At 40.1% G+C, this 17,777-nt stretch overlaps 1 protein-coding gene across 1 annotated transcript in view; it reads left to right on the forward strand.

Annotated features, from left to right (window-relative positions):
* LOC146628730 (leucine-rich repeat transmembrane neuronal protein 4) overlaps positions 1 to 17,777 on the forward strand; it is a 127,301-nt gene that overhangs the window by 29,858 nt on the left and 79,666 nt on the right. Inside the window, exon 3 of the mRNA XM_085357075.1 lies at positions 1,247 to 2,808. Within this exon, the coding sequence (XP_085213201.1) occupies positions 1,247 to 2,808 (1,562 nt within the window). The remainder of the gene's footprint in view (positions 1 to 1,246; positions 2,809 to 17,777) is intronic.

Genomic DNA, 17,777 nt, shown 5'->3' on the forward strand with positions numbered 1-17,777 from the left:
GTTGATTTGAGATTGTGTACCACGGTGATATTGTTGTATCATAAAATCCAGATTTGCACATCCACATTCAGCCCTGAATCTCCTATTGTACCACACCCAAAAGGTGTATTCTACTGGATTATAATTTGCTGATTGGAAAGGCCATTGAAATCCATTTAACTCACTGTCAGCCATTGAAGTGAAATGACTTTTGGTCATGACATGGTCCACACTATTAAGCTGCAAGTAGTCAGTAGATGATAGAAAATTGCAGCCATAAACAAATGTACACGGTCAGCAACAATACACAGGCAAGCTGTGGCATTTACGTGATAAATAACTGGTAGTAATGGGCCCAAAATGTGCTACGAAAATATTTCCTACATCATTGGAGAAGGTTAAAGGGTTGAGTCGAATATCCACTAATCCAAAAGTCAGTGGTCGGGTTCCTCCAGTCTGCATATTGTAATGTCCGTAGGCAAAATTCGTAAACCCCAAACTTGCACATTTTTTATCAGCTATGCACATATTTGGTAGGAAAATTACAATGCATATCAAGTAATCAAGTGTTGCCGATTAGTAGCATGTGGCAGCAATTTACCCTCTTGAAATCTATGGAAGCAGTAAGAGCGTACTTTTCCCCACTGCATGTAGTCTGCACAGCATTTAGGCTTTTAAAGAAATAACATTTAGTGTAATTGTTCATCTGAGGTTGTTTTTGCATAATTGTAAATCAGATGAGTGACTAAGAAAATGGATCCTTCATCCTTAACAGCACTTATGCTTTGTCCTGACTTTCTTGTTTGGTGAAGTTGGTTTTAAGCTTTTCAAATATGTTTGCTGTACTGTGAGGGACTTTTCCTTCAGATGCATCCACAACAATTCCTGTGTTTATTATGGAGGTCAAAAAGTTCAGTTTTTGTATTAGTATACTGACTTCATAAGTAAAAATAGTCATCCAAATGTATAAGTGCAGGTACAGCACTCGATGTTTACCTGAGGACACTTCATCAGAAGTTGCTGCTAAAACTGCTAAGATTGTGGCCCCTGTTTGTGGGTAAAAAGCCTTGTCTGGGTGTGAATAAATCCATTTTCTGTTCACTCATACAAAAAAAAAATGTATTTGTTTATAAAATTAATTAAAAAATATGGCTTAAATGTTTTTGAATTTGTATTAAATCTTTTCTTTATAACCCCCCCCCCCCCCCTTCTTTTTTTCTTTTTTCTTTTCCATTTTGTTTTATCCCTCTCCCTTCCCTCACTATAGGCTCTGCTCTGCGGCGCCGCTGGCTAGTGGTCCAACTCCTGATGCAGGTGTGGCTGGCAGCAAATCCATCTCTAAGTGAGCGCCAGTGCCCCAAGAGTTGTCGCTGTGATGGAAAAATTGTTTACTGTGAGTCAAGCGCCTTTCGTGATGTCCCCAAGAACCTCTCAGGAGGCTGTGAGGGCCTTTCTTTACGATACAACAGCCTCGCCAGTCTTCGTGCAGGCCAGTTTGTAGGACTCAACCACCTCATCTGGCTCTATTTGGACCATAATTACATTGCATCTGTGGATGCAATGGCCTTCCAGGGGGTCCGCAGACTTAAAGAACTGATCCTGAGTTCCAATAAGATCACATCACTCCACAACACCACATTCCACCCTGTCCCTAATTTGCGTAATTTGGACCTTTCGTATAATAAACTGCAAGCCTTGCAACCTGGACAATTCCAGGGCCTACGGAAGCTTCTCAGCCTTCACATACGCTCAAACTCTCTTAAAATTATTCCAATGCGTCTGTTCCAAGATTGCAGAAATCTCGAGTTCCTAGATTTGGGCTACAACCGTCTGCGCAGTATCACTCGAAATGCATTTTCTGGCCTGGTCAAACTCACTGAGCTGCATCTGGAGCATAACCAGTTCTCAAAGATCAATTTTTCTCACTTTCCTCGCCTCTACAATCTGCGGGCTCTTTACCTGCAGTGGAATCGGATTCGCTCTATGAACCAGGGCCTGACCTGGACCTGGGTCTCCATCCAGAAACTGGATCTGTCGGGGAATGAGCTGACAGAAGTAGATGCTGCAGTTTACCAATGCTTACCCAATCTGCAAACACTCAACTTGGATTCCAACAAGCTGACCAATGTTTCCCAGGAGGTAGTTGATGCCTGGATCTCTTTGACTATGATTAGCTTAGCTGGGAATGTATGGGATTGTGGCCCTGCCATCTGCCCATTGGTGGCCTGGTTGAGAAACTTTAGAGGGGCAAAGGAAACCACCATGATTTGCGCCTCCCCGAAGAAAGCCCAGGGTGAAAAAGTGATGGATGCAGTTGAAGCTTTTGGTGTTTGTAAATCAAACCAAGCAACACCACTTACAGTGAGTATTCCTCCAAACCCATCTAGTGTCCCTGCCCAAACTGAGCATCGCCCAGCTATCCTTGCTTCACCCACTGATTCTGGAAAGAGAGGTGAGGGATCTCTTAGGGGTCCTACATCTTCAGCAGTTACTCCACCTGTAGCACTACCCCCAGAGCAAGACTTGGAGCCTGTGTCTTTCCACAAGATTGTGGCTGGAAGTGTTGCCCTTTTTCTTTCTGTTGCGATGATCCTGTTAGTAATATATGTATCATGGAAGCGCTATCCTAGCAGTGTCAAGCAACTGCAGGAGCATTCGGCAGCAGCTCGCAAACGTCGCAAGAAAACTAGAGAGACGGAGCGCACACTGAGCTCTCCCCTGCAGGAGTACTATGTGGACTACAAGCCCACCAATTCTGAGGCCATGGATGTGCTTGTCAATGGGACCGGACCCTGCACCTATACCATTTCAGGCTCTCGAGAATGCGAGGTATGACCCACACCACCGCCACTACTCCTAAAATAAAACTCGGTCCACAATGATGCGACCAGAGGTAATTATTTGCATTGCTTTAATAAAAATTAGTCTTGTACTTGATTACTTAACCTTACCCAGTAGGTTTGGTAAATACTGTATTCCCATGGAATATTACTGAATGAAAAGAGATGGCTTCAGCATCACTGTGTGTATAAGAAGATATCTCTTGCTTTCACATGGTTGTTTGTGTATTTGCTTAAGCCATAATCTCTGCTGAGGTGCAAATGTTTGTTTTGCCACAGAATGGTACAGAAATACAGATAAATGAGACTGATTACATACCCTGTTCCTCGTAATCTTGAGATTAAGCTACGCTGTTTGTGGTTAGACATTTGTACGTATTTAGATAGTTGTTTGCTTGCATATCACAGACTTTCTGCTTTGTGTGTTTGCTCTACCATTATTCGGTTTTTGATGAGAAGCATTGTGAATAGAGAATAGCTGAATGGTGGGAAGATTCACTTATGGACACCGGGTGTGAATGCTAATAGAGACTCTTGTCACTGAAGAGAGCTTTCCTTGAGTTGGTGACTTCACATTTTTGTATGACTTGAGAAGTTGGTAGAAAATACTTAATCTTATTGTCCCCAAAGAGAACTTCTGTTTTCCACCTTCCTTTCTTATTGAGTTGTTGTTGAAGTTACTCACTTGTTTACTCCCTTGCTTAATTGATTAGTCATGCATAAACCATATGCATACTTCACACTTCAGTTAACACAGGCAATGAAAAAAAAATGACACATGCAAACACACACACAAACACACACACACAAAAAAACCAGCCTTTGATAGTTCCAACAGGAGTGAGAATCCTTTGAATTTTCTTTTACACAGGCAAGTGAATTTCTTAAAAACAGTATTTACAGACTATAATAGTATGGGAATGCTGGTCGTCTCCTTTTGCTTGTAGCTTCAACACTCTTGAGTACCTAACACATGGTATCATTCTTGGTTAAACTTTTTTTTATTTCTCTTCAGAAGCAAAGCTTCCTTTGAAATATGCAGTATTTTTAAAGACTGTTTAACCAGGGCATTTTTAACATATGGTTAAGGATGGGTGTCAGGGTGATCTTGTGCAGGAGATAGCTTAATTCTTTACGCTGTGACATTATTAGCCCTTTTTTTCTTTTTCTTGGCACTTCCATTGAAATATATTTTTACTCAGTGGGTTGCAGGTTGTGTCTGATTTAATAACTCTATACAGAGTTTTCAACTTTGAGTAAATGGACTTGAACATCCACATTCTTTTCATTTATTTTACTGATTATCTGGCTTCCCTGGATGCAGGTCACTTGGTAACATGTAATTCTTGCAAGTAGTTCTCGGTGGTTTGATTACAAGAAGAGCAGCTGCCATGTTGTTGCTGTCCCTGACCTCCCCTTGACACATTTCATTCTATAATCCTGATTTATATTGACTTTGACCTGATTATTTTTTAATTTATTATATCTTATTACATTTATTTATTTGAATTGCATTATTTTGCGGTTTCAACCCAAACTGAAATACTCAGTTTAAAGAGTTAACATTTATTATAGAGTTGTTTTGGATCTCATGTAGTTTGGTTTTATTGTTGCTGCTTTGTGTAATTTAAATAGTAGTTACTTAAAAAAATATTAACTATATGTCAAAATTGTTCAATAAAAATTGATTTAGAACATGCAGATAAATATCTCATTCAAGCTGGGTATGTGAAGAGGTAGCATATGTAACAGTATAGACTCCTTGTTGTGATCATTTCCAGTGTTTACTGGTGCATTTATTTAATTATATTCCATTCAAACCTTAGTCAGTGCCTATTGCTGCGGCATTCTAGACTCTCCTAATTAACTTGCCACACCTATAGGGAATAGTTACTGTCAAATTATACCATTTTGGCCTCAGGCTTTTTCAGCTTTTTTAGCTGCAGCTATATTCCTTAAAATATTTTGAACTGTTTGTTTAAACAATTTTAAGCTATACTTAAAATGCCTTCCCTTCAGCCTTATCTATTTGGGCTATCTTAGAACATTGTTAAGTGGAGACAGAAACTATCAGTCAGCCATCCACAAAGTCCTAAGTTCATCTCAGAATGTGCTCCAATCTTGTTTCTACATTTCGTTGCCTTTGCATAGACATAAATCACTTGTCAGAACACAGCAGCACAGCTGCACTCTGCCCACCTTGCAGCCTCAATTCCTCTTTTCTGGCTTGAGGATATAGCAATTCATGTCTGTTCATCCTTCCTGTGTGGGGGCATTCCTTATTCCTCCTGTTTTATTCTTAACATTTCTGTTATATAGTTGATTCTATTCCATCACTATATAGTAACCAAGGACCTCTTCACATGATTGTCCTTTATCATTTTCCAGGTCCACTTGACACGAATTGGAGCTTAGGAGCTTTTTTAGTGAATTGCCTGAAGATGGTGCAACAGCAATTTTCCAACATACTTTGAGCACCTCCATTCTAGCTGCACTCTGAGAATGTATATAAAAATGGATAATGTCTTAACATAAAAAAATCAATATGAAAGTGCCTTAAAGTGCTAATAAGAGGTTCGATATCATATTACTCTATTAGAGTTCCATGCTATCATTCTATGTACTTCTCACTTGATTGATCATTTAAGTAAAAATTCCCAGATGAGTATGGTATTCATTAACGCAGTGTGTTTATTTTGTAAAACAGAATAGAGGATGAAGCACAGTATGGTTTAGGGCACAGGTGTCGAACTCCATGCAAGCTTTTTTTCAGTGCTGTGGTATTTGCCCACAAACAATACCTTTCAGCTAGCTAAAACAGAATATTATGCTATCACCGAGCAACATGGCTAATGCCTTTCACACAGCTTTGTCTCAACTCCAAAGAGCCACAGAAGTAAAAGCTCATAATAATAATTGAAACAATCTTTGAAAAAATGACTTACCAAGCATGGCAAACAACTCAAATATGTAGAGCAAAATGTTCTGAAACGGCTTCACTTCAGCTTCGATTGGAGCCGTGCTGGGGGCGGAGTCTGTGAATTTACTCTGTTGGTGTCATAGCCCCTGTAGGAGTTCAGAGTTAAGAGGTCAAGAGTTAATGTTTCCATTGTAACACCTCCAGATTTGACAGAGAAACACTCATTTTTAACACTCGATTTTAACTACTATCATTTTACACCTCAGAGTTACATTAAAAGAATGTGACTCTGCTTAGAGTAAAATTAACTCTACTTTTGCAAGAAGACTATTAACACCAAAACATTTAACACTTTTGAATTTGCTGTGTAGGGTGATATCTAAAACCTGCAGGACACCGGCCCTCGAGGCCTGGAGTTCGACACCCCTGGTTTAGGGCGTGATTGCGAAGTCACTACTGTTTGAGTATAGTATTATATAGTATCATGCATTGTATTCCAGGGTTCTCCATCAGATTCACTGGTAGCTTATCATATTTAGTAGTCATCATGAGTATGGCATCTCCAAACCAATAGGTTTACAGACCATACGTGATGGATTACGTCCATGGCAGCACTAACCTTGGCAGTGGCTCACTCTTCTTTTAATGTCTAACATGATTGCCTTTTAACTTCGATCAAGATCTGGCCAGTTTTTTCTGCATTGCTGACCCATCGAAAATCACAAATAAACAACATATATGTACATTTTTTGCACGGTACACAAAGTTGTTCTTAGATACAGATTTTGATTATACCACCAGCACACCTCATGCGTTACCTTTCTTAGCAATTTCTGAAACTAATTCCTGCTAGCAGGAGTGCTACATGCCCTTTTGACTCACCCTCCTCATCCCTTCTTCTGATACTTCTAGTGACCTTTTCCAAACTACAGTCACCCACTTACTATAATGTCACCCTGGCTGATTGTCACTGCATTACTATTCTGTTTTGCCCAGACATATTTGACAATTAAAAAAAATACAAATTAAAAAAATTATATGATATCTACTTCTTTACTTTATCTACTATGATATTTACTTCTTTTGAAAATATTTAAAATCTATTTATTAATAATTATTATCAGTTGTTTTAAACAATCGGTTAAGTAAAAGAAAATTAATAATCTGACATCCATTTAGTCATTAAGAACACATAATTCATAATTCATACAACAACTGTGATAAAGTACAAAAAAATCCAACCAAACAACCAAACAAAAAAAATATAGTCCAGACCTGAGGAATAGTGAAGCACAACCATATCCATCATTCAATCATTTTTTAGCTGCTTTTCAATTTAGGGTTACAGGGGGCTGGAGCCTATACCAGCTGTCATTGGCCTAAACTTGGAGTACACCCTGGACAAGTCCTCAGCCTCTTACAGGGCAACTATCTAACATCTGTAGCCAATTATATAGGATTAACTGAGAGTTAAATCAATAGTAGACACATGTTAATTATATGCACTGGATTCTCGAACTTTATAATAATCACTGTAATATGGTTATAATATTTTTATAGCTGGTTTCCTGTGGAATATTTGAGTCTTAAAGAGCATACTAAAAAGCTGCAAAATTAAATGTCTTTTTGCTTTAGAATATGTCAACATTTCAGAGGTTAAAGTCCTAATAGATCCTGCACTGAAATGGAAGAAGTACCTTCCCTGTTTTCTTTCCCTCTCTTGTCAGTCCGAGGTCATGGTGTCAGATTGTTAATTGCTCAGAAAAAAATCAACACAAACACTGGGAGGCTAGCCAAGGGCAAGTGAGCTATCTGTGATTCAGTGGGGAGGCTGAACTTCTCAATGCTAGTGTCTTCAGTCTACAATTAGCCATGTGGGAGACTTCAAACATGCACTGCGCGTGAGAGAACATCTCTCTCATCCACTAATCCTGTCTGTTTCACACTCTGGTTCCATGCTGCTGCTTTCTCCGCTGCTGTTTGATCCATGCTTAATGAGGGTGTTAGATCACCAATACAGCAATTACATTACCTGGAAAAGAGGCAAGCCACTTTTCTTTTCCTCACAATTTTTACAAAGCAACCCAAGTGCATCATTAATGCTAAGCTTCCTGATACATTGCCTTTGTTATCTTTTCTTCTTTTTGTGAAACTCATCAAAAAATCTTTTACAATTTGGATCTGATGTACTTGCTCTGTGCCCTCTTGCACGGCAATTATTATTATTTTCCTCCTACTGGTCTGTTCACTTTCAAAGCCATTTATCATAGCAGAGCTCATTTGTTTTACAGTAGTCTCTTGCATGTTTTACCAGCTCCTCTGCTATTGACGCCACCATCCCCCACACCATCACCTCACTCCGCTGTGGTTGAAAAATGGCCTGCTTTATAAAGTCCAGCCAATTTACTTAGAAGAGAACAAGTAATATCACATCCCAAAATTACCAATGTTTATTTTCAGTTACATCAATTTAAAAAATTGTTTCTAAAGTTTGTAACTATTATCCAATACATGCACATACTGTTTCTTAGCCCAAAACATGCAATGTCGATAACTATTCATATTAAAGAAACAGTTCAGTTGCTACAGAAATGCAGCAATTAACATAATATTATAAATTGTATTTATAATATTGTAAAACGCTTTGAAAACACTTTTTCTCCCTTTTTCCATATTTACCCGTTTGAACCATTTCATGCTGTAGTTTCTAAGACCTCTACATTAACAAGATCAATCAATCATTAGCTTGACTCTATACAGTTAAACTCCTATCTACTAACCATCACACTGGTATGTATTATAGTATGACATAACCTTACAGCCAATTTGATCACTTTGCTATAGGTTATATTTCTTCTCAATCAGATTCTGGTGATTTCTGTGGCTTTGCATAGCATATTAAACATAATGATATTAGTAGCTGATTTTGTCCATCAGGCCTAATGAGTATTTTTAGATTCTTCTGTGTGTTTCGTAAACATAGGGCAAGCTGTTTCACTATTATCAGAGTACGTGAATCTTCATTCAGCACTCAGATACAGTATAGGACTGAAAGAAGTGAGATATTGTAGTTACACTTATTTTGGGATTTCACTATACAAACAACTTGTAAAAAACAAAAAACAAGCAAAAAAAAAAAGTATCTAAAATTCAAATCAATAGTATCATTTTCAGTTAGGTTGAACTGCCCCAAAACCCCAAACCACTTTGCCTGTTAGCAATTCAATTCAAATTTTTTTTTCTGTTTTTTTTTTTTGTAAATCAGTTAGGGTCAGGTAATATGAAAATGAAGATGACTCATCCATGGATCTGCATGTAAGTAGACCACTAAGTACCAGCAGTGGAACATCTGTTCAGGCTCAAAATGCTTTAAAATGAAGAAATAAAAAGCATCCAAGCCAACTCTGTGATAGGCATATCGTTAGCTTCATAGCATAAGTGCCTAAGTCATTGACTTAGTCAAATGACTTAGGCAATTATGCTATGAAGCTAACGATATTTAATTACTTTCTTTTCTTTTCTTTTCTTTTCTTTTCTTTTCTTTTCTTTTCTTTCCTTTTCTTTTCTTTTCTTTTCTTTTCTTTCCTTTTCTTCTTCAAAACACTGTACATTCAAACAAGCACTTCTGCAGAGGTTATGCAGGCTAGTTCGCTCTTGGTGGAAAAAGATGTCCTATTTAATGAATTGACAATTAGTCAAATATAATTAGGCCGTCATCGTAGCATAACATTGCTGTCAGATGAAAATATTTTAGCTTTCCAAAGTCAGTTATATAGTTTGTGTTAATAGGTTTCTTGGGACCTGGTGTCAAGAATATTACTTGGAATTAAAACTGCATCTTTCAAGAAACAAAAGTCTCAATTCCATACTTCTTGAAAGAGTTGTTATATGCAATTACAGTTCATCCCAATTAACTAATTGCTATAATAAAAAGAGAGGGTAGAAACTTTATCTTTTTTGTGTGGTGTGGGTTGAGAGCATATTGCAGTAAGAGTATAAAAAAAATCACACAGGTCTGTGCATCCATTAAATGTCAGTGTCTTTCTGGGTATTTTTGTTGTACTTCTTAGTAAATATTTGTATTGTTGTGTAGTGCTTTTATACCTACCTATGAGCAATGCAATGAAACATAAGCTCATTAGTCAGTTTGAATGGATGTGGTAAGAATATTCATCCCAATAGTTTCAACCAGCAACCAAGGATGGGGTAAAGCTATTGTAACCAAACATCTTGTCTCTCCACTGCTTTCTCTAGTGATGACAGTATTAAAGTCCAGCAAGTTCAACAGGCAAAAAGAACAGGCAGGCTCTCTGAGTTGAAGTGGAGTAAGACAGGTGGGCAAGTGAACCTGGCAGAGAAGAACATTCAGCATGATGGAGCAATCGACAGGCAGACAGGAGAAGCAGTTAGAAAGCCAGAGAAATCAGGCAGTCATCCAGACCTGACAGCTAGATTGGCAGGCGCGTGTCCACAAAGACACACAGGCCTTTGTCCACCGACAGCTGTCCATCCTCTGATCAGTGATGGCTCTAAACTTTTCTTTCTTTTTTTGAAGATAATAAAGTAAGTCCAGTACAAGACCCAACCTAACCCCATGTGACCATGTCAAACTTTCAATGCACTTAGGAAAGTGGCCATGTTCTTATTATATTAAAGGGCACTTTGGAACAGAATTTGCATTGCAAAGTTGGATTTTTTTATATTTTTTGTTTAACTGAGATTGAAATGATTTTATGTTCTTTCTGACTATGCAGGCCTTCTCCCATAGTGTAGAGACATACATGGTTAACTGGCTATTCTAAAGTGACCATACATGGATGGATGGATGACCACGTGTGAATGTAAGCGTGAATGATTGTCTCTCTCTGTGTTGGCTCAGATTGACTTGAAACCTGTCCAGGATGTACCCTGCCTTTTGCCCTGAGGCAGCTGGGACAGACTCCAGCACCCCCACTCACAACCCTAAATTAGATAAGCAGTTTGGAAAAATTGGGTGCAATTAGAGAGACGTAGAGAGATGGTGTAAATAATGCTAAAGTGACTACAATTATTAGGACAATATTCTCACCAAAAGACTAACTAAACATTGTTTATATAGGATTCAAATGATTGCTTAATGATGATCACCCCCCCCCCCCAATAAATAAATGAATAAATAAATAAATCAAAATAAACAAACAAACAAATAAATACATAAAAAAATTGAACACTTGAACATTTAACTTTTTGTCATTTTTAAATTCAGTTCACTCAAATCATGTTACATGCATAATTTAAATCAAAGGGCATGTGCACATGTAAGTGCAATTCCATTTCTACCTGTTGCACCACACCATCAAAAATGTAACAAGGTAGCAAAAGCAATCAGACATCAAATTCCTGATGCTTCTGTGATGTACTGCTGCTTTTTTTATGCTGTACATTACATAAAAAAATGTACATGAAGGGGTGTGGGTGGCTGAAATATAGTGATGTGGAAATCTAATGAAATTTCTTCTCCCTTTCAAGTCTGATCCTTCTCCAGTATGTAGGTGGTTGAGAAGGCTGCCTGCATGTGTTGCATCCACTCATGTCGACATACAAAAGTAACCTTCATCTATGCTATTCTCTGAAGTTTCATTCTGTTGTGTCTCCTATTTCCTTTTAAAAACCTTTTCTCTGCTGTGTCAAGCACATATTATTTTTAGTTAATTACCTGTCTCTGTCATCCTCCAGCATCCCACACTGTGGTCTTACTGCTTAATCCTGAATCAAGTAGTCTTCTACTGCATGAAAATGTCCACCTCTCATGAGTGAGCACTTCTGTTCTTGAACAGCTTCACTTTTGTATTCTGACCCCAAATTTCTAAGCAGTAAAGAAAATCATGTAAACACAAAAAGAGTGTCATCCAGTACCAGTTTTAGCAATTTAGGAGCCCCAGATGAAATCAGGAGTTTTTATCCAAATTTTTCAATAGTGCACATGCTAATATGTATTTCTCTTTCCCAGTGTAGGCTACTGACTCCCACCTACTGATATGTAATTCTTTGCACTGCTTTGCCTCTTGTCTTTAATAGGGAGATTTAATAGGTCCCAATTCAAATCAAGGCATTTATGAAAAACAAATGACAACGAGAGAACATTGCTCCCATTACACAAAGTCCATCCAAAAGCTTCGTTACAGTACAGCATGGTCAACATATGAAATGTCATGTAGTTTGAGGTCATGTTCAGCAGTAAACAGCAGGACTGTAAAATATAATGGTCCCTCTTATCGATCACATTAGCATGGTAATAAAAGCACCTTATTGACAAAACCAACAATGAATATGTTAAATCCTGCTGTTTAGATGTCCTGCCAACAAGTTTTTTCAAAAAGGTCTCAAAGACTTTAGAGTCAGACCTGTTACAGATCGTCAACTTTTCTTTATTATCAGGTGTGTTTCCAGAATCACTAAAAACTGCTGTAATCAAACCTATACTGAAAAAGGACAAGCTTGACAAGACACAAATGAACAACTACAGGCCGATCTCAAATCTCCCGTTTTTAAGTAAGATCATTGAAAAAGCAGTTTCTCAACAGCTCAGTTACTTCTTAAAACAGAATAATTGCTACGATGCCTTCCAGTCAGGTTTTAGACAGAACCACAGCACTGAAACCGCTCTGACCAAAGTGTTTAATGACATATGTCTGAATACAGACAGTGGAAAAATGTCAGTCCTAGTTTTACTGGATCTCAGTGCAGCATTTGATACAGTTGACCACAACATATTACTCAAACGACTGGAGAACTGGACAGGTCTTTCAGGAACTGTACTAAACTGGTTCAAAACATACGTAGAAAACAGGAAATACTTTGTATCAATAGGTAACTTCATATCTGAGCAGACAAGTATCACATGTGGAGTTCCCCAAGGTTCCATCTTGGGACCCCTTCTGTTTAACATCTACATGCTCCCACTGGCACAGATTATAAACAACAACAAAATAAACTATCACAGCTATGCAGATGACACACAAATATATATCACAATGTCACCAGGAAACCGAGGCCCTGTACAGGCTCTTGGTAAATGCATTGAGGAAATCAATGACTGGTTGTGCCACAATTTTCTCCAGCTAAACAAAAACAAAACTGAGGTAATAGTCTTTGGCGCCAAAGAAAAACGATTACAGGTCACCAGAGAACTTCAATCTATACATCTAAAAACCACAAACCAGGCGAGAAATTTGGGTGTAGTGATGGATGCAGACCTAAACTTAGAAAAACACATTAAGACAATAACAAAGTCAGCTTACTATCACCTCAAGAATATATCAAGGATAAACGATCTGATGTCTCAACAGGACCTGGAAAAACTAGTCCATGCATTCATCTTTAGTAGGCTTGATTACTGTAACAGCATCTTTACAGGTCTACCTAAAAAATCAGTCAGACAACTACAGCTCATTCAGAACTCTGCTGCTCGAGTCCTCACTAAGACCAAAAAAGTGGACCACATCAGTCCAGCTCTGAGGTCCTTACACTGGCTGCCTGTCCGTCAGAAGATAGACTTTAAAGTTCTGATGCTGGCCTATAAAGCTCTGAATGGTTTAGGACCAAAATACATCAATGACCTCCTGACCCAGTATGAACCATCCAGATCCCTCAGGTCATCTGGATCCGGTCTTTTATCAGTTCCCAGAGTCAGAACCAGACACGGAGAAGCTGCATTCAGCTTTTATGCTCCTTATATCTGGAACAAACTCCCAGAAAGCCTCAGATCAGCTGAAACACTCAGTTTATTTAAATCCAGGTTGAAGACTCACCTGTTCTCAGCTGCATTTGAATAAAGCACCAAATCCACACTTTTAAGCTTAAATTTCAAAACTTACATTTAACTACTGATTTTATCTACTGTTCTGATTTTATCTGTTTTGATTTTATATACTGTTTTGTTTGTTTGTTTGTTTGTTTGTTTGTTTGTTAATTAGTTAGTTAGGTTATTTGCTTGTTTTAATCAATTTTAAATCATGCTTTTTATTTGTTCTTGTTTCTAATGTCTCTGTAAAGCACTTTGAATCACCTTGTTGTTGAATTGTGCTATACAAATAAACTTGCCTTGCCTTGCCTAAAGATTGATTGTGCCATGAAGCTGCTAACGCTACTTAGGAACCATCGCCCCAGCCTGTATTCAAATATCAATTCAAATGTTATAATGATCACAGGTAAAGATGATGGTGATGTTGATGATGATGATGATGATGATGATTAGAAAAATCCACCTAGGCTATGTGTCTGTAGTAGATAATGGCATCCGCGAGATCACTTGGAAGAATTGAACATGATTTATCGAGGTAGAGAAATTAACATATTTAGGCTGGTGTTAGTGATGATGAAGACTGAGGCTTGTAATGATGTCAGTATTATAATTGACAGCGTGGGAAAGCGGTAGTCATGTAAACAACAGAAAAGCAGCTGAACACCCAGGAAAGCAAGCAGATGAGTGATTCTCTTCCTTATTGAACTTATGCATACTATATACAGTATATAAATCTAAATCCAACTATCTGTCTGATCAGCTTCTCGCTTGTGACATAATCAACTTTTAGCAGTGCTATTTTCGGAGGAGGGAACCATTACAAAAGTAAATCAAATCAAATCAAATCACTTTTATTGTCACATCACATGTGCAGGCACACTGGCACAGCACATGCGAGTGAAATTCTTGTGTGCGAGCCCCACAAGCAACAGAGATGTGCAAACACAACAACACAAACGAGCAAAATACAAGAATGGCCAACCTGAAACTAATAAATATATGTACAATATATAATAGTGTATGCATTTCTGGATGTGTATACTAAATATTTTCCTACGCGTGTGTGTGTGTGTGTGTGTGTGTGTGTGTGTGTGTGTGTGTGTGTGTATACACATTTTTACAAATTAAATAGTAAAAAAATAAAATAAAATAATAATAATAATAATAATAATAAAATATATAAAATATACAGAGTTGAATATGTGCAAAACAAGTGGCATTTATATACAGTATGGAGTGCATAATGTTGAAGTTCCAGTAGTGAAGCTGAGGTGTCTATGACGTGTTCAGCAGTCTGATGGCCTGATGGAAGAAGCTGTCTCTCAGTCTGCTGGTACGGGACCGGATGCTGCAGAACCTCCTTCCTGATGGAAGCAGTCTGAACAGTTTATGGCTGGGGTGACTGGAGTCCTTGATGATCCTCCCCGCTTTCCTCAGGCACCGCTTCCTGTAGATGTCTTGGAGGGAGGGAAGCTCACCTCCAATTATCCGTTCAGAGCACCGCACTACTCGCTGGAGAGCTTTGCAGTTGTAGGCGGTGCTGTTGCCATACCAGGTGGTGATGCATCCAGTGAGGATGCTCTCAATGGCACAGCGATAGAAGGTCCTGAGGATGCGGGGGCTCATGCCGAATCTTTTCAGTCTCCTGAGAAAGAAGAGGCGCTGCTGCGCCTTCTTCACTGTTTTGTTTGTGTGTACTGACCACGTAAGATCCTCAGCCAGGTGTACGCCAAGGAACCGGAAGCTGCTCACTCTCTCCACAGCAGCGCCGTTGATGGTGATGGGGGTGTGTACTTCTCTGCACCTCCGGAAGTCCACTATCAACTCCTTTGTCTTTGCGACGTTGAGGGTGAGATGGTTGTCTTGACACCAGTGGGTCAGGGCGCTGACCTCCTCCCTGTAAGCCGTCTCATCACCGTTGGTGATAAGACCCACCACTGTAGTGTCGTCCGCAAACTTCACAATGATGTTGGAGCTGTTAGTGGCTGTGCAGTCGTAGGTGTAGAGTGAGTACAGGAGAGGGCTCAGTACACACCCCTGTGGAGCACCAGTGTTCAGTGTGATGGGGGATGAGGTGATGCTGCCCAGTCTGACCACCTGGCGTCTGTCAGACAGGAAGCTAAGGATCCAGCTGCAGAGGGAGCTGCTCAGTCCTAGATCCTGCAGTTTCCTGTCCAGCTTCGAGGGAACGATGGTATTGAATGCTGAGCTGTAATCTACAAACAGCATCCTCACATACGTGTCTCTCTTCTCCAGGTGTGACAGGGCAGTGTGTAGTGTCAGGGCTATGGCATCATCAGTGGACCTGTTGTGGCAGTATGCAAACTGTAGAGGGTCCAGTGAGTCGGGTAGTGCAGAGCGGATGAAGTCCCTGACCAGCTTCTCGAAGCATTTGCTTACGATGGGGGTCAGGGCTACAGGTCGCCAGTCGTTCAATGAGGAGATGGTGGAGGATTTGGGTACAGGGACGATGGTGGCCATTTTGAAGCAGGCTGGGACTACAGACAGAGAGAGGGAAAGGTTGAAGATGTGCGTGAACACTCCAGCCAGCTGAGCCGCGCATGACCTGAGGACGCGGCCGGGAATCCCGTCCGGACCAGTAGCTTTGCGTGCGTTCACCTTCCTGAAGCACCTCCGCACATCCTCCTCAGACACAGTGTGCGCACTGACGTCATCCGCGGTGCGCACACTGTCCGGTCTCATGGTGTTCGCTGTGTCGAATCTAGCGTAGAATACGTTTAGATCCTCACACAGAGAGGCCGTGGTCTGCGGTGTGCTGGTTTTCCCTCTAAAGTCTGTGATCGTGTTTAGTCCCTGCCACATACTCCGAGGGTTGTCAAACTGTTGCTCCACCCTGTCCCTGTACTCACGTTTGGCTGCTTTGATCGTCTTCCGGAGTTGGTAATGTGCGTGTTTGTAGTCCGATGTGTTCGCGGAGGCAAAGGCGGTGTTCCGTGCCGCCAGTGCCGCGCGAACATCTCCGTTAATCCAGGGTTTTTGATTTGGGAAGGATTTGACTGTTCTGGATGGGACGACATCTTCCACGCATTTCCTGATAAATCCACAGACTGAGTCTGTGTATTCATCAATGTCTCTGGCGGCCACGTGAAACATTTCCCAGTCCGCGTGATCAAAACAGTCCCGCAGCGCAGACTCCGATTGGTCCGTCCAACAGTGCACCGCCCTCCGGGTTGGAGCTTCCTGTTTCAGCTTCTGCCTGTAGGCGGGCAGGAGCAGGATGGAGCAGTGATCTGATTGGCCGAATGGGGCGCGGGGGAGGGCTTTGTACGCATCCCGGAAAGAGGTGTAACAGTGGTCGAGTTGCCGGTTTCCACGTGTGTTGAAAAGGATGTGTTGATGGAGTTTTGGTGAGACTTTCTTCAGGTTTCCCTTATTAAAGTCTCCGGCTGTGATAAACGCTGCCTCTGGGTGTGCGGTTTCCTCGCTGCTGATCGCGCTGTACAGTTCCCTGAGTGCACGGTCAGTATCGGCTTGTGGGGGAATGTAAACAGCCGTAATAATCACTGCTGTAAATTCCCTCGGTAGCCAGAATGGCCGGCACTTAATCATCAGGTACTCCAGGTCCGGTGAGCAGAAGGATTTGACCGGGTGCACGTTCGCATAAGTAGTTGTGTACTTGACCAATACTAATGAAATTTTACATTCCCACATTTTTTCTAGTGATGAAATACCTGCAAATTAGACAGTTAAGCAATTTTTTTTTTTTTTGCTCACTCTTTTTAATCAAGGCAGGTGGAAGATTTTTTTTTCAATTTCCTCATAATAAGGGCCAGCACAGGGCAGTAATCAACATCAGGCTAACCAGATTTGCGTCAACAAATTGATGTTTTGGACCTATGACCGCTATAGCTGATGAAGGTAGAATAATCTGCAGAGTGCACATGAGTGTTTGACTAAGATTAAAGTAGTGAGTGTCAATCTGGTTATCCATTCAACCATGAATTAAATCAGCTGCAGAAAGGATAAAGGTACATACAGAGCAGTGCAGGGAATCATGACAAATACGAAGAAGGTACAATAACACACACTCCCAGGGTACTGAGGGCCGTACTCTATTTCTCAGACTTTTTTTTCTTTTCCAGTGGAACATTTTACACTGTCACCTAGATTTATCAAGTCAGCTGCAAAGAAAGGTGTGCTACTGAAAGGGCACAGAAAAGCAATGGAAATTACAAGTCGAGCCAAAGACAGGACTAGACAAAAAGAGAGAAGAGAGAGAAATCGGTAGGTGGAC

This window comes from Diplotaxodon limnothrissa, linkage group LG7, assembly GCF_057381915.1.
Source record: "Diplotaxodon limnothrissa isolate DT_005_m linkage group LG7, D_limnothrissa_male_GT1.1, whole genome shotgun sequence".
Classification (NCBI taxonomy): domain Eukaryota; kingdom Metazoa; phylum Chordata; class Actinopteri; order Cichliformes; family Cichlidae; genus Diplotaxodon; species Diplotaxodon limnothrissa.